General features: G+C 39.3%; 1 protein-coding gene across 8 annotated transcripts in view; it reads left to right on the plus strand.

The window, feature by feature from the left end:
- Window positions 1-16,225, plus strand: part of NAALADL2 (N-acetylated alpha-linked acidic dipeptidase like 2) — a 421,429-nt gene that overhangs the window by 180,692 nt on the left and 224,512 nt on the right. For all 8 annotated transcript variants that reach the window (XM_039556880.1, XM_039556879.1, XM_039556882.1 and 5 more), the window contains one exon: window positions 9,466-9,967. In XM_039556880.1, the coding sequence (XP_039412814.1) occupies window positions 9,474-9,967 (494 nt within the window). In that variant the 5' untranslated portion in view covers window positions 9,466-9,473. The remainder of the gene's footprint in view (window positions 1-9,465; window positions 9,968-16,225) is intronic.

The following is a 16,225-nucleotide window of genomic DNA, read 5'->3' on the forward strand; positions in this document are numbered from 1 at the left end:
TGTCTTGTCTAGGGTGTGTACCTGAACATGAGTATCCAACATCTTACAGGACCATCAGCCCACATTTTGCTCATGGCATAGAGCTGAATTAGCAGAAACCATCAGCCCTTCTGTTGGTGCACTGTTCCCACTTTAGAAGGGAATTGCTGCAATATCTCTAGGCATCAGTTACATGGTTTATAGCCTCCTTTAGCTCAGTGTACTAAGCTATATGTTTCTTGAGTATGTCCTCTTTGTTCTTGTTGCAATGCACACTTTGCTTATCTTTAACTGCTAATGTTTCTAAATCAAAAAGTTCTACAGCATAAACAATTTAAGCTGTAACAGCTGTGCACAACCCTGGCCAAGTCTAAAGGAAGGTTTGTGAGAAGTTTTTCCTCTACAGTAGCTGATCCGTTTATTTTAGATTATAAGGTGTGTATCATGCTCTTCTCTAAGTGGTCAGGACATGTTATGGTTGCTGTTTATAAAATTATTCCTTGAGAAATGTGTACAGACTAACAGCATTAATAAGTTCAGTCTACTGGCAGTCTGTGATAAATTCTGTATGTATGAAAATTTGACTGTTACCATGTGTGTGTCAAAAATGACCAGATCAGGCTGAGACTGAGAATTGAGGTAGTCTTTAAGATAATGGACTTCTCCCATTTATTTCTTGCAATGTCCTCATCTCCAAACACCTTAGAAAGTCTGAGAGATTTCCCTAAATAGTGGTTGGGTCACCATCAAAGAGAGGCTGAAGATTAAACTGTAGGCTAAGCAGCTGTGCCTCTTTACCCAAGGATGTGGTCACAGTTGGGTAGGACTTGGCTGAAAGCAGCATCAGATCTGGCTGCTTTTGTGACTTAGTTCCAGAAGGGCTTAAGTGAAAGTGTAAAATTCTTCTGGAGAGCTACTCAAAGCACATGCATTACTGATGTGTGAAGCTCTAATGTAGATATACTTCATTACAGATCTTAAACCCGTGGCAGAACTGCCAGCAGGTAGGTATGCAGAGGAAACAGCAGAAGGATGGGTTGCTTCCTTTAATTTTTATCCTCAGGAATCTACTGAGGATTCCTTTGTTGACCTGAACTAACACATTTTGGATTTTCTTTTTAAGAGAAATCATAGACTCATTTCAGCGTGTAGACATTGGCGGATTCAGGATGCTGAATGTCACACCATGTTGACTATGTGTGAAAAACATGTTCTGATAAATTCTCAGGAATTGTACACCATGCAAAATTACACCTCCAGGCAGACTCAAATGACCAAACTCTGACATTTCTCAAACTTGACAGCTTATTTCAGTGGAGATTTAGGAAAAAAAGGTGAAAGGACACCAAGCATATTACTGCTCCACTCCGCCTAGAGCTATAGCATCACTCAATCTTCTAATATTACATCTTGGGGCAAATGAAGGGTTTCTCATTTAGGCACTAGAAGCAGGAGTAAACAAGGCTTAGGAAGAACAGCTGAGGGAGGTGGTGGTGTTTAGAGAAAAGGAGGCTCAGGGAAGACCTTATCTTCTCTACAACTCCCTGAATGGAGGTTTAGCCAGGTGGTGTTGGTCTCTTCTCTCAGGTAAGAAGTGGTGAGACAGGAAGAAATGGCTTTAAGCTGCACCAGAGAAGGTTTAGATTGGATATAAGGAAGATTTTCTTCACTGATAGCCGTGGCACAGCTGCCCAGGGCAGTGGTGGAGTCACCACTCCTGGAGGTATATAAAAAGCTGTGTAGATGTGGCACTTGGGGACATGGTGTAGTGGTGGCCTTGGCAGTACTGGGTTAATGGCTGGACTCAGTGACCTTAAAGGTCTTTTCCAATCTCAACAATGCTAAGATTCTGCCCTTGTATAGATCATATGCAGGGTTGTTACAGCCTAATGGCTCCAGTAAATGTCCCCTCGCCTTGCCAGGAGCGGTCTCGGGGCTGATAACGCGTGAACAGCTCGATTGCCTCCTGACAGGAGTCTGGAGCATCCGCGTGCCTCGGCAGGTGTACAGGGGACAGAAATGTGCTTTCATAAACATGGGATCATCTTGGGTTGCAGTAGCAGTTGTCATGGCAACATCACTCTGTGTACTTGAGCTTTAACATTTGAGAGTTCACCCAGAAAATAAATTTGGCGTGATTATGAAGTACACTTGCTTGTTTTCTGAATTCTTTGGATACACATCGTTGAAAAGAGCAGAAAATTATGTTACTGCCTTACTCTTTTCTGCCATAAACCATGCACAGAATCATTAAAGCTGTCATCTATCAAAATAAAGTAAAATTCCAATAAAGATAAATTGTAAATGTTTCCATCTTCAGCTCCATAATGTATTATTTTAAGGGCTCTCTGTCATTGTTGAACTTGATAAAACTGAGTAAAACCCCACTGAGCAAGAAATCAGAAAAAAAAATCTAGAAAATGTACTCTTGAAATAAGGATTTAATTTTTTTTTTGTAACTACTGACCTATTTTTCTACAGCAAGTAAGAATAACACAGGATGGTGACAGCAGGAACCTTTTTTTGTGTGTGTATCAGTATTTTGAATACATCATTTAAAGTCTGGTTTTATCCAAAAAATCACTCTTGACGTGAGACATTAGGGCTTCATATTTCCTGTGTATCTCTGGTTTCCATGTGAAATATTGCTAATAGGAAGGTTTGTCTTCTGTAACCAGCTAAGTTTGAGAAATTGTTCCTAAACTCTGAAAACTGGAGTGCTTGGAACAGATTGCCCAGAAAGAGTTGTGGAGTCTCCCTCACTGGAGATACCCCAGAACCGTCTGGATGCAATCCCGTGCCCTTTGCTCTGTGATGACCCTGCTAGGGCAAGGAGGTTGGAATAATTATAGATAAAATTGTATCCCAAGTGCTCCAGAGTTATCAGTTTGTTTGTGGGTTGTGGTTTCTTCTTTTTGGTTAGTTTGGTTTGGCTGGTTTTTTTCCCCCCAAACAGAATATGTTAAAATCTTCATTGCAAGGCTTTGTCAAGGATGGTTAAAGAACAGGAATGGAGTTGATGCCTGTGATGAGGCCAGATTCCTGTTTTTCTTGTTTGTAGCTCATCCATAAAAGAGACCTTTTAGTTTTGGTTTTCTTTTGTTTTTGTTGTTAGTTGTGGTTGGTTGTGGTGTTGGGTTTTTTGTGGGGTTTGTTTTTTTTTTTTCCTGATTGGTGTTTTTTTTGTTCTTTCCAAGATAAGGGTTGAAGTCACACAGTATTTTGCAGTGTTGGTTGGCATCTTTTGAAGTATAGCAGATTCCCACTAGCACACTTTATTACAGTGTAGTACCTTGCAAGTGTACTGTTTCTGTATTTTCAAAGTTAAAATTACTTAATTTTTTTATAATAATTTAAATAGGATTGACTGTAATTAAAGAGAAAAAAGAGTTTGAAAAATATCAAAGTGAAATGTGCCTAAGCCAAAGACTGGCAACGTAAAAATTTCCAAAGCAGAAATGAGTCATATAAAATTAACTTTCTTAAGCACTTCTATGGCCTGTTAGTAGAGTTATTGCTGTCAGCATTTTCAAGTTAAACACCATTTACAATGATTTTATTTCACATCAAATTCAACTATAGGCTTAAATGCAAATGCCCCAGTAATAGTTTTTGTCCTGGTAAAACTTTGTGTTTTATTTCTTTCAGAGGCAATTATAATGTCTGGGGGAATGTAATGCAAAATATATTATTGATGAAACCTTGAAGTTGGAAAAACCTGTGCAGGCAAACTGGATATTAGGTTAGTGCACAGACAGTTGGTATGAGGAAAAGTGGGAAAATGGAAAGACTGACGTTTTGGAAGAACAGCTTTGGGTGGGAAGGACAGGAGCTCGGGCAGAGTTTCGGGAAGGTAAATGGTGGGGAGGTGGTTGGGGCAGGAGGATTTAGGTAGTGGGGCTGGGGCCTGGTGCAAATGAACAGAGATGTGGGATGGAATTTCTTCACCTTACACACAGTTTGAGCACAGTGTGTAAATGCACGTACACAACACATCCCGACTAGCCTCGGAAGTCCTGAATTCTCCATCTGCTTATTTGCTTTTATACAGACTGCAATCCCGTCCAGTGCCCTTCTCAAGGAGAGCAGCAGGATCTGAGCGTTAATTCCAGTGGAAAAAATGAGTGATTAATTCACGAACTAAGAAACGGGGGTGTGTGTGTGTGTGGCTTCTCTCTTCTTGTTTGGCATCGTTGTCTTGATGTTCACAAATGAGCAGAAGGAGTAAACAGTGAGAAAACTGAGCTGTGCCCACCCTAATGGGAGGGAAGAGCTGTCCTGGAAGGAAAGCGAAGGCAGCAGCACAGCAAGTCCCACTAGAAATGCACAGGCTCCATAGCAGAGCCATTTATACTGATCTGATTACACTGCAGTTTTAATAAACCTCCCAGGTAGACTCTGCATATATCACAGATGCTGTTAGGTCAGTAAATATTTCTGTGTTTTGTTTCAGGCAAATAGGTATTTGCACTCTAAACGTGTCTGAGAATGGGAAAGAGCTGTGTCAGTAATACATGCCCAGCATGTTAGAGACCAGCTAAGGCTGCCTTTTTGCTACCTGATACTTGTCTGCTGGGGAAGAAGGACTTTCCTGCAATCTTTCTGCAAGCCCCAGGAATTCAGAAGTTCTGAAAAGGCAGCAGGCAAATACATCCATGTACCTATGCACATCTGGATGGCCTAGCATATTATAGCTCAGGTGGCTGATGCATTTGATCCTAGGCAAATTAACTCTTCTTCCAGCTGGACATCATCGTGCACAAGTCTCACCAATCAAGGTGCACCACAGACCCTGCTCTTGTCATGTGGTCATCCTCTGTGTTGGTATTAATGGTATCCTGGTCCTCATGGCTGTTGATGATATAATAAAATCAGTGAGAAATTTCTGAAGTTAAATACTCTATATCATTCATCTGGGCCAAGAAGGACTTACAGATGAAGAGACAACTTTAGACTCAGTTTAGCTGTGCTTTACAGACCAGTCTGATCTCTCTGTTCTGTCTTCTGCTACTAATCACTCTTTCAGGTTGCATTCATCTTCAGTGAAATGTGAACAACTGGTGAGTTCTGTCATTTGTTTTTATCTGGTGGCTCTGTGGAGTGACAAGGTACTTAAACATCCTGCTGTAGCTGAACTGGTTGCCAAGCCCATATCCCAAATGTGAGAGAAGGGACAAATCATTACTGCACAAAATTAAGGCAGCGGTGATGGAAATATCACATTATATTTTTTGAGTTACAGGGTAGTGTAATGTTGCTGTTGACAAGGGCATCATAATCTCTTCTGCAAACAAGTTTTGCCAGGGATTTGTAACTGAAGAAATTCGTCTAGGCCTGAAACTTGGCATCATCTCGTTTAACAAGTACTAATTTGTTGTCATACATACTTTAAAGCCCTGCAAGTGCAGTGGGTATTGAGTTCCATGATAAGCACAGCTATTGGCCCTTTAAACAGGTGACATTACATCTGCTTTTGGGGTTTTCCAATCACGAGTATTTAAAGGAAAAGCACTCTGTATGGAAGATACTGTGAAGAAAATAAAAATTAAAGACCCCTTCAAAAAGAGATGAGCGAACAGCCCTGGATTTCTGGGTTTATGATTATACAAGAAGGCCACAATGCCTTTAGGACAATTTCTGGGTGAATTTTGCCTTTTCAGGACTGAGCACTAAGTGGCCCAAGAAGGGCTTGCTGTGGGCAGCCCGTTAACACTTGCCACACTTCCTGCTGTGCATGAGCCTGCTAATTGTCTCAGCTATTTATGAGCTGCATTTAACAACTGCAGCACCAGTCACAAAGAATTTACAGTAGTATATTCATATTGCTTTTTGGTTGTTGGTTTCATAAAATATTCATGTAAACTCACCTTTCTGTTTTGAAGATACTGGAGGGGGTGGCAGGACCTTTTGTGAAGACCATATTCTAGAGTTTTCAAAAGCTTCATTGATCAGGGATTGAAACAGGGAAAGTTGTCAAAAAAAGAAGTTTCTGGTGTTTCCATAACAAGATGTTCCTATCAGGCAGGATGTAAATGTGTTACTTTTAAGGTCAAAGCACAGGCAGAGAGTTTTGGAATGGCAGCTGTTAAGGCAATAATGATCTGATAAAGCTGACTCTCCTGATTTCTTGTGTACAGTTAATTGAAAGGGTATTTAGCTTTGGTTTGATACCTCTCTATAAACATTCTACCCACAAATCAGTGGAAGTATAGAAATGTACATCAGCTTTATTGGTCATCAGCTTGGCTCTGCCCAGTATTCCAGAGTTTATGATCTCCTTTGCTGTCCCTACAGAGTGGCTTTAAAGCTCACTTGGTGCATATTCAGATTTCTGGCATTTTGCAGTTGCTCTTTTATCTTTATAATAAAACATGTATTTAACAACAATTAAATGTTGAAACAGCTTGCTGGCAGATGGGGAGAATTTTCTATCTCCTGAAGTTTTCAAAAATGTCTTTTGAAAATATGTTCATTTTATGGTCTGTGTTATAGAAAAGACTGAACTAGAGTACTGTGGTGTTTTTTCTTGGCTTCAATTTTTTTCTGTATTTCTGTTGTCTTTTTTTTCATCCCCAATTCAGTATTATTGTGAATATGCAGTGCTTTCTTTCTCCTTCCAGTTCCAAGCCAAAACTACGTTTAATGCATAATCTTTAAGTCATGCCTACTTCCTTGACCAGCTAAACACCAAATACTAAATAGAACAGGTGATACAGATTGCATGGCACAAATGATCTGTGCCTTGAGAACCAGGAGACCCCTTTCTAAAACTACTTTTTGGAATGGTTAAATGCAGTGTGCAGGCCCTGACCTCAGATACTTCAAGGTAAGTTGTGCTGTCCTTAGACTGAAACAATGAGTTTAGATTAGTGGAAAAAGAGAAGTTAACAACTGCAGCTACTCTTGCGTTCTTTTCATTCTTTAACTAAAGGACATGCATTGCTAATAAGATCCCATACTCCAAAGACTGGTCTCAAATATAAAACTGAATTGAATATTGATTTTTTTATTTTAGTTCATTTAGCTGCTTGCTTGTTTGTTGTTTTGTTGTCTTTTTTTTTTTTTTTTCCTGAAGTGAGGTAACTGGTTTTGGTGCTTTGAGTGAAAATTGAATTGCTGAGATGCTAAGCTGTGGAATGGGGTTACTACTCATCAGCATTAATAACCGTTCCAAGAAATTTCATAGGAATTTTTATTATGCATTTATATGTAGATTTAAGTAGCCTTTATTAATACACTCCATTGAACAATAACACACATTTTTTTAAATGACATAAATATGGAGAAAACCTAACTACCACAGATAGGCAATGGTCAACGTTTATAAGCTCAGCAAGATTAATATTTTCCATGAAATTGCATCTGAAAAACTGCCTTAATTGGTTTATGACTAGTACTGCAGTGATCTGCCAAGGGCTCACTTACTTGGCTAAAACAGTTTGTTAAATGACTTCAGGAATTCTAGAGCCAAAGTTATGTTTATGAAATGCAGTGATGATTTGCTTTGCTTTAAAGGACAAAACACCAGTCTTGAATTTCTAGTAAAAAGCAATATGAAGTAGAGTTGGAAAGATGAGGTTGTTGGGCAGTTGATATTACCTAGCAGTGATCTCTGTCCCTGATGGTTTACAAATTAATCTTTCCACTAACAGAAGAGGAGACAGAGTGAAAGGGCAGATGAATAGCTTGAAAACCAGTTATCTCAATTTTCCAAAGAATATCAGTACATGGTTTGATGTCCAGTTGGTGCTTGGCAGGAAGCTCTGCAGCAGACATCAGTTCTGAGGCTGGCATTATGAAATCTCTTCCTGAACAGCCTGGATGGAGAGGCAGAGTGCTCCCTTGGGAGGTCTCGGGGTGATGCACAGCTGTGGGGACTGGGGTGCTGAAGTTCAGGGGATCCTTCACAAGCCCGAGGGCTGGGCTAACAAAGCCCACAAAGGGCAGCCACAGCAGCTTTGCAGCTGTTTGACTTTGCAACCATTTGTTGACTCCCCTGGAATTTAAAGACTAAATGTGCAATCATGATTTAAATAAACAGTGCAGCCTTTCACACTAATTTAAGAGGCTTTAGTTCAGCTTACTCTGTTTCTCCCACTGCAAATTGGAAGAGTTTGGGCTGCAGGTGGAGAATTGATTTGCAAAGTGACTGGAATGGTGACTCGGAACGTGTGGGCTCCCTTGACTGTTCCCAGGCTGTCTGACAGTTATAGGTGAGGGATATTTATATGGCTGTAGGGGGAAAATGGGATCTGTAAATTGGTATTGTATAGAGGCAGATAGCCTTTCAGGGGACTGTTTCATTATATTGGCGCTTGCAAGCGGTTCGCTCTCTTCAGAGAGCTTCAAAAAGCTGAATTCCACTTTGCCATTACACTGGGTTCCTCTGTTATGTGGTAATGTTACTTGGAGGTGAGTCTCGGAGAGTGAAAATGCCTTCAAACATAAAAATGGAGTGATAATGTAGAGTTGTAGGTGTCAGTCTACTGTTCATGACTAAGAGAGGTTTCATATCTTTATCTTCATTTTATTCTAATTGAGAAGTGAGTCTGAGGTTTGAAAAGCCCTAAATTACAGATGCTTATGTGTTGAAATGGCTATTGTCAGAGTATGGGGGAAAAGGCACCCTGTTGTTGCAGCCTGTCAAAAAATGATTTGTTGAAAATTGACTTTGAGTGTTTGTACTGGAGGTCAGAGTTCCCTTTAGAGGGCTTCTGCTTCCATTGAAATATCGAGAAGTGCCACAGTTACGCCTTGCTATTAAAAGAATGATTTTGTTACAAATACTTACCTGGCAGTGCTTTTGATTCATTAAAATGGGAAAAATAAGTGGAGCAAAACAACTGGGACAACTTCTAAGTAAATTCATCAGTCATTCCGGAACTATGCATTTAAAATACCTATAAATAATAGAATGCTCCTTCTAAATGGAAGCCTTTTATTGATATGTAAGTACAGTGTCACCCTGAAGTTTCTTTTTTAATTTATCATTTCCTTGTGTTTAGAATCAGATCAGGCAATTCATATTATTTCCAGCTTTTCAACTTTACTTTTAGCAGCATTATTTTGTATGGTGTGTGAAATGAAATTGTTGCACACAGTTGTTAAGCTTTAAAATTACTTTCAGGTAACAAATAATTGTTTTGGAAACTCTGAGTCTTCACTCAATTTTTTTAATACTATCTCGAGGACTGACAAAATAATTGGATAATTTCAGTGGTTTGCCATTGGCACTTTTAAATTCCCTTTATTCATATTCTTACAATATATTCCTATAAATATTTTCTTTCTCCTGTGATGATGTTCGTGGGACTGCTGATCCTACAAAAAAAGACAGGGCAATGGAAATGGGGAGAGTGAAATAGTGAGAAACCAGTTTTTGGGTTTTGTTGTCTGTTTTATTCTTCCAGGTTTACAAAGATTAAATAAATTATGTATGTGTGCATATAGAAACAAACATTTAGGTTTTAAATTTTGTTTTAATAGATAAAAAGATGGCCTATCACAAAGTGAACGCAGACCAGAGAGCACAGGGGCACTCTCCATACCTTGACAATGATGAGCTCCAAGCCACAGCATTGGAACTGGAATGGGACATGGAAAAAGAGCTGGAGGAGCCTGGCTTTGACCATTTCCGACTGGATGGTGCAACCCAGCGTCACCTGGGGAACTCACAGAGCCCTGACCTTGACCTGGAGCCCATCCAGCCTTCCTCTTCTCCAAAGGGAAGATTCCAGAGGCTTCAGGAAGACCCTGACTACATCTCCCACTACACGAGACAGGCACCAAAGAGCAACCGCTGCAGCTTTGTTCGGATACTGAAAGTATTTTGCACTGCTTTGATTTTATTTATTTTTGGAATTGTGATAGGATATTACGCACGCAAGAAATGCCCTTCTCCCCCAACACCTCAAGAACCAAATAATCCTCATATCTACCATGAAATTCTCAAGGAAATCAAAGCTGAAAATATTCAACAGATTTACAGGTATGTACCTTGGCAGGTTTTATGTCTAAATGCTCTCAGGTGCCACTCTTAAGTCATTACGTGATTTCTTTTATGTGGAATCTTATTTACAAACCCTGATTTTATTTTTGAACGTTCGGTTTTATCATGACACTTGGGAGGTGTTCATGTGCATATACAAAATTCATTATTTTTTAACAGTGCAGATTTGTGCTAATCATAACAGGTTTTGCTTTAATAGTGTTCTATTGCTAAATATATTATTATCTTTAATGTAAATGAATTGGAAAACACAGATAATTCAAATTGAATTGAAATATAGACAATAGAGCAGCTGTCCTAGATCCAGTTGACTGCCAAATAACACTATTGAAAAGCAAGGTTGATAGGATGTTTTTTAATATTTGGGGCTTTAAGAAATCCCCATTTAATTTTTGGCACAAAAGTGAACCCTAGCTGGTGTTTTTTCTCTCTATGGTAACTTAAACCTTTAGGATGGAAAATTTGACTTTGCACTTTGAAAGATGGTCTTTTGTTTATTTTTTTTATTTTTCATTACCTGTTCTAAGAATACAAATTGTTGCAAAATACCTACTGACTGGGTTTGATTTTATTCTTTTTTCAATGTGGAATCTTTGCACTGCTTTGACAGTCTATATAACACGTTTGTATCAGAGTAGAATCACTTTTCTGTAGCAGTGAGTGTCAAAGAAAATAGGTTTTTCTGCTAAATTCTGAAAGTTGTTTCTGTATGGGAAGGTGAGATGAGCTTATTTTTGGCTTCTGGAATGCAAAGTTCCTTTTTCATGTTAAAGGTAATGCATGGCAGATTTTTTGATCAGTACCAGTTCAGAAGCAGCAGAACTCCCATACCTGAAGCTATAGAAGAGGTGTTCTTGAGCAGATGAGAAATACATCAAAAATAACCTAACAGGGCTGTTCTAAAAATATTTTTCTTTTGTTATATTTGCTAAGCCAAGTCTTAAATCCTGTAGTGGCTAATACCATGTTTTGCGCTAACACTGTTATTAAATTCAAGAGAAAAAGTAAATATGAAGGGTTTTCATGTGCCAAACTGATTCTACTTCATACAAATCTAATTAATTTCATAATGGGAAAGGGTACAGGTGATGAAAAATGTTGATTTTTAATGTAAAAAATTAACTACTTTGTCTTTCAGAGAGTAAATTGAACTGAATTCTGTCATTAGGTTTCATCACAAGCAAAGTATTGGAGTAAGCTCAGCCCTAAGATTGGGTATTACACAAATTACAGCAAATTGCTGGCATGTCTGTCAGACTCAGGATAATACTTCAGTACTTTGTGTTTGGGGACTGGGAATCACTTGCCATTCTTGTTATTTCTAAGGGTGGTTTAAACCATCCCTTTTCAAACCCTTCATCACTTGTCATATAATTTCAGCTTGCTATTAGGATACTAGTGAGAATCTGGACTTCAGATAAAATGAATTATATGAATATTTTGGAACTTAAAAAACTTTAGTAGTGGCCATCCTTTAACATAATTCTTAATATTTGTTTGGGTTTCTTTTTTATGTAATGGCAGAATTTCAATAAATGTAGTCAAACATTAATTCAGCTACCTATCAATTCTGTATATAAATATATAAACAATGTTTTTAATACATTGCATTACCCACAAGTTTTTTTCCTAACCCAATATTTTGGTCTGAGACAGCTTTTATCCCATGTTGTGTTCAGCTGCTTTCCCTCAACATCTGCTTGGCAGGAGTCAGAGCGACTGCAGTGAAACCTGGCTGTGTGTAGCCCTGTGAGTACAGAACATGCAACATATGTTGCTTGGGTGAAAAAAAAGCCCAAACCTGACAAAATCAATATATGTTATTGGAAAACTTCCTTCAATAAAATACTTTGAGCTACTAGGAATAAGTGGCAGCTGCTTAGCTTGCAATTTTTAAATGTTACTGAGCATGACATTAATTTAATTTTCATTGTTTACTCCTTAGATCAGGCTCAGATGGTATGGGAGTTTGCTAACAGTCCTGTAAAGGAATTAGGAGAAAAAAAAACCTGTTCAAGAGACACAGAGGTGCCAATCATAACGGTGGAGCAGACATAACCTTAATGTGCTTGGAGCTCTGGAGTGGGAGCTTTCTGTTGGAGTGAAATCTGCTCGTGGTTGGATGAAGCTTTGAGGATTTGACCCTTTGCACTTCTAAAGAGGTTGCAGAAGTGCTCCAGGGGACTTGTGTTGGTTTTGTTTGGATTTGGACTGGATTCTGTGTGAGTTGAATGAAGTCTGTCTACCAATCCCTGTTAGGGATGGAGGATCGTTGCTGCTCAGGGAAGTGGTTGAGTCCCCATCCCTGGAAGGATTTGAAGGACGTGTGGGTGTGGCACTTAGGGACATGGTTTAGACACCTTGTCACTCAGCAGTGCTGGCTTAATGGTTGGATTCAATCCTAGAGGTGTTTTCCAACCTAAACAATTCTGTGATGGTGTAGGTAACAGCAGTTTGTGTTCATGGGTTGCTGAATTGGGCTATTCTGGTCTTCCTGTCTGGCTTCTCCAGGGGAAGAAGAAAACTCAGTGAGTTGGCTTTTATTGCTTCAACTTTGCACCTTGTTCCCCATGAGATGGGAATGCTACAGAATTTCTGTGCAATTTAGCACAGTTCTAATTACTGGTCTTGGCCAAGTTGCTTAATCAATGATACAGCCTAAGTCAACATTATCTCTGTGAGCATTTTTGGACCTCTCCCCACCCCCTGTAGGGGGGTGCTTGCATTGTCGACGATAAAAAGTAGAAATCAGTTCAATCTGATGTTTCAGAGGTTTCAAGACAAATTGTCAGAAGGAGAAAAGTGATTGCCACAAAAAAAATGAAGAGTTTTTCTAACCTAACACACTGAAGTTTAAACTGGGACAAAAAAAAAAAAAAAAAGCCAATATTATTAATAGGATTCAGTCAGTAAATACAGCAATTCATTTGTGGTAAAATCACACATAATCCTGCAAATATCACTGGGCTGTTGGGAATCCAGTAATGATATCTGTTTGTGCCATGAATGTAACTTTTCACAGTTTTCTTCTGGAAGATATATGACAAGGTTTAAGTTCAAGTTAGGTGTAACTTGGCTCCAAAAGGCATTCAGGGTGAGTATGAAAAGGGCATAAATTCCACATCCAAAAGAGGTAGAAGCTGAAACACGGAATACTTTGGGCACTGCTTACATTTATATCCGTAACCAGCAGAACTTACCAGGGCAAAACAGATGGATAAAGGTGGTAAAACTGCTAGGCAGAAAGCAGGTTGTCTCCTGGGACAGGGGGGTTGAGAGTCCATGGCAAGACTGAGTTCTTGGAGCCCTTTAGAGAGTGTGTCAGGAGGGCATGGCTGGAGAGGAGTGACCTGTGCATCGAGCCACGCTCCCCAAGGAGTATCTGCAGCTCCAAAGTACAATCATTACACTGGAAAAGGCTCTGCTCTCCAAAGGAATGAACACATTTAGATGTGGAGGTCTTTATAATAAATGCTGAAGGTCATCAGAGGCAGACCTTCAAAAAGACAGAAACGCCCACCGCCAGTTTCAGTAAGCAGCACGCTGTTGAATTCTCAAAAGTAAATTTGCAATAAAAATATGCATAATTTTCAATGAGATCTGACTTCTTAAAGCTACTTTTTAAAATGGCACTCAGATTTCTACTATCACTTAAGTGCTTTTGAAAATTCAACTGGTTTTGCTTTCTCACTCTGTGAGAAAGGGGATGAAAAAGGCGATGCTAAAGAAGTGTATCGTTATTCTGTTGCTGCACATCTGCCAGATGCAGGTCAGCTCTTCAGTAATCATTGCCACTTAATTTAATTATTCAGCAGATCTGTGCTTATAATGACTCAAGTTTTTTTTTCCCCCCCTCTCTTTCCCCAGATTAAAGGGGAATGTGCCGTTTTTGCTGTTTAGTGTCCCCTCTACCTCCTGGGTGACTTTTTTCTTGCCCTACCTTCAGTAAGAAAACAAGGGGAAGGAAAAAGTCTGACAGACCCTGCTCCAGACTGAGAGGGATCACCGTCACTGACTTCGAGTTACTGTCACTAGCTACCAAGATTCTGATCATCATATACTTTGCTAAGGTTTTATGTTTTAAAATGGTAAATGTTTGAGTTTTGTGCAAAGTGAACCAAAAAACTACCTTTTTTTGGTAATTTTTTCAGTTAAGATTTGAATTGAATACACCAGAATCTAAAGGGAGAAAGAAATAAAAGCTACAGTAAGTAGCAGAAATACAGTCCTATCAGAAACTTCTGAGATTTTAACTCCTGTTATACAATTTGGCATACTTTTCATAAAAAAATTATATTGTGTTGCATCTTTGACAGTGCTGAATATTCCAATAGAAGAAATACAGAAGGTGTCTTTTTAGTTTATATGAAATTATTTCAGTTTTATTGCTTCAAAACCAAATAAAAATGAAACAATCCTATTGTATTTGGAAAATGTGGGGCTATCATAATTTTTTAGGAAGTTTTAATTTTGGGGTTGACTTCTGTAAATTAAATGAATAAACAAGGATTCATGTTGAATAGTAAGACTAAAAGAAACAGTCAGTCATGTTGGTGTCAGTGATAACTCTTGCTGTACATGATTTGTCAGATTAGCTAATTGCTCTCACATTTTTAAAATTCTTGTAGCCTTATTGTGCTTTACTCAATAATTACTTTCCAAAATTTTACATCTTGGTTACTATCAGATCCACAGTTTTTTTAGATACATCTTCCTATGATTAAAACTGGGATGGGGGCACAGACAGAAGAGTCTTTGCTTTGCTCTCCAGCCAGTCTACAGAGCAGCTCCTTCATTTCAGCTCTGCTTTTTGTCCTGGGTATTCTCACTCAAATGCTTCCTTCACTATCATTTTACCCCCCTTGAGCAGTAGGGAGGTTTAAATCCCTTCATAATACATCCAGTTGTAACTAACTGTCCTTTAGAGGCGTATCTGTTCCTTATTCCAGCTGGTAATACCACTTGCAGAATCTCCCAAATCCATCTCTGGCGAGAATTGATTTGTCACTGGTGCCTGCTGCCATCCATAACTTCAGCTTAATTCTTCAAAGGGCTTTGGGAGAGCAGGCAGCAGCTGCTCTCCTGTGTGTCATGGCCAAGGAACAAAAGTGCTAGTGCAGTGAGAAAAGGACTTTTACTTGTTTTTTTCTTAAAGTGAAGTGAGAAGCTTCCATATCCAAGTGTTTCTTGTTCCCTGATCAGTTGTAATCAGTACTGTTAAAACCTTGGGCCTTTGAACCTTTTTCTCAGGTAAAGCCTGTGAAATACATACCTGAGGAACAAAGAGAGCCTGGAACTTCCTCGAAAATTTGAGTTTTGGAGATTTGGACTGAATGAAATCTACAGGCTCCTGCCTGGTGAGATTGCCTTTGTGCCCAGAATGAGGAATCGCCGCAGGAGCAGAACCTCCTCAGGAAGGGTGTGAGGAAAGGACTGCGCTGGTGACTGCTTCCCTGAGTAGAGACCCATTTAGTGCCTGCTCCTGTTAACAGCTACTGTTATTTAATAGCTACACCTGACCTCTCCATGGCTGCTGGTAGCTGTGTGCTGGCTGGCCCAGGCCCCTGCTCGCTTCACTCGTGTCCCCTGTACACAAATTCTGGGTTTTGTCACACCAACAGCCGAAAAGAGCATTGCAAAAAGCAAATCTCAGTGGGAACTCATCCTATTCCCTCCTGTGTATCAGTCTCAGGTATTTCTTGTGTTGCTATCAAAAATGCAGGTGTTAAATGTAGTTAGGCTCAGTCTGAAGCCAGGCCTACAGCATCTTTGGAAATGGATGTCGGCGTATTCCTGGGTAACCAGGAGCTGAGTGAGCTCTCTAGATCTATTTCATTCCCACACTGCGGAATCACTTGGGATTCTCTTCATTCACATGATAATTTTGAATGTGTATTTATAAGTACAAAGCCCCTTTTGAAAGGAGATAAGAGTAATATCAAACAAGGGAAAGTTCCCACTTATCCCCCTGCCACCTCCCCATTGAAGAATGGCTCTGGGAACATGGGGAGGTGTCTTTTGTGGAAGAAAGATGCCCTGTGTGACCCAAGTGCTATCTGTGGAACAGAGACTTGGTAAATTTAGGCTTCAGATATCCACTTATGTCAAATATGATTTCTTTTTAAACCAAAAAATAGGTTATATCTGTACTTCAGAGGTGTTAATAGAAAGCCTTGTGTGTTTTATCATTTTCTTTGGTTTAATTCTTTTTTAAAATTTTGTTTCTTTAGATGAAAA

The sequence above is a fragment of the Corvus cornix genome, chromosome 9 (assembly GCF_000738735.6).
Source record: "Corvus cornix cornix isolate S_Up_H32 chromosome 9, ASM73873v5, whole genome shotgun sequence".
Lineage (NCBI taxonomy): Eukaryota > Metazoa > Chordata > Aves > Passeriformes > Corvidae > Corvus > Corvus cornix.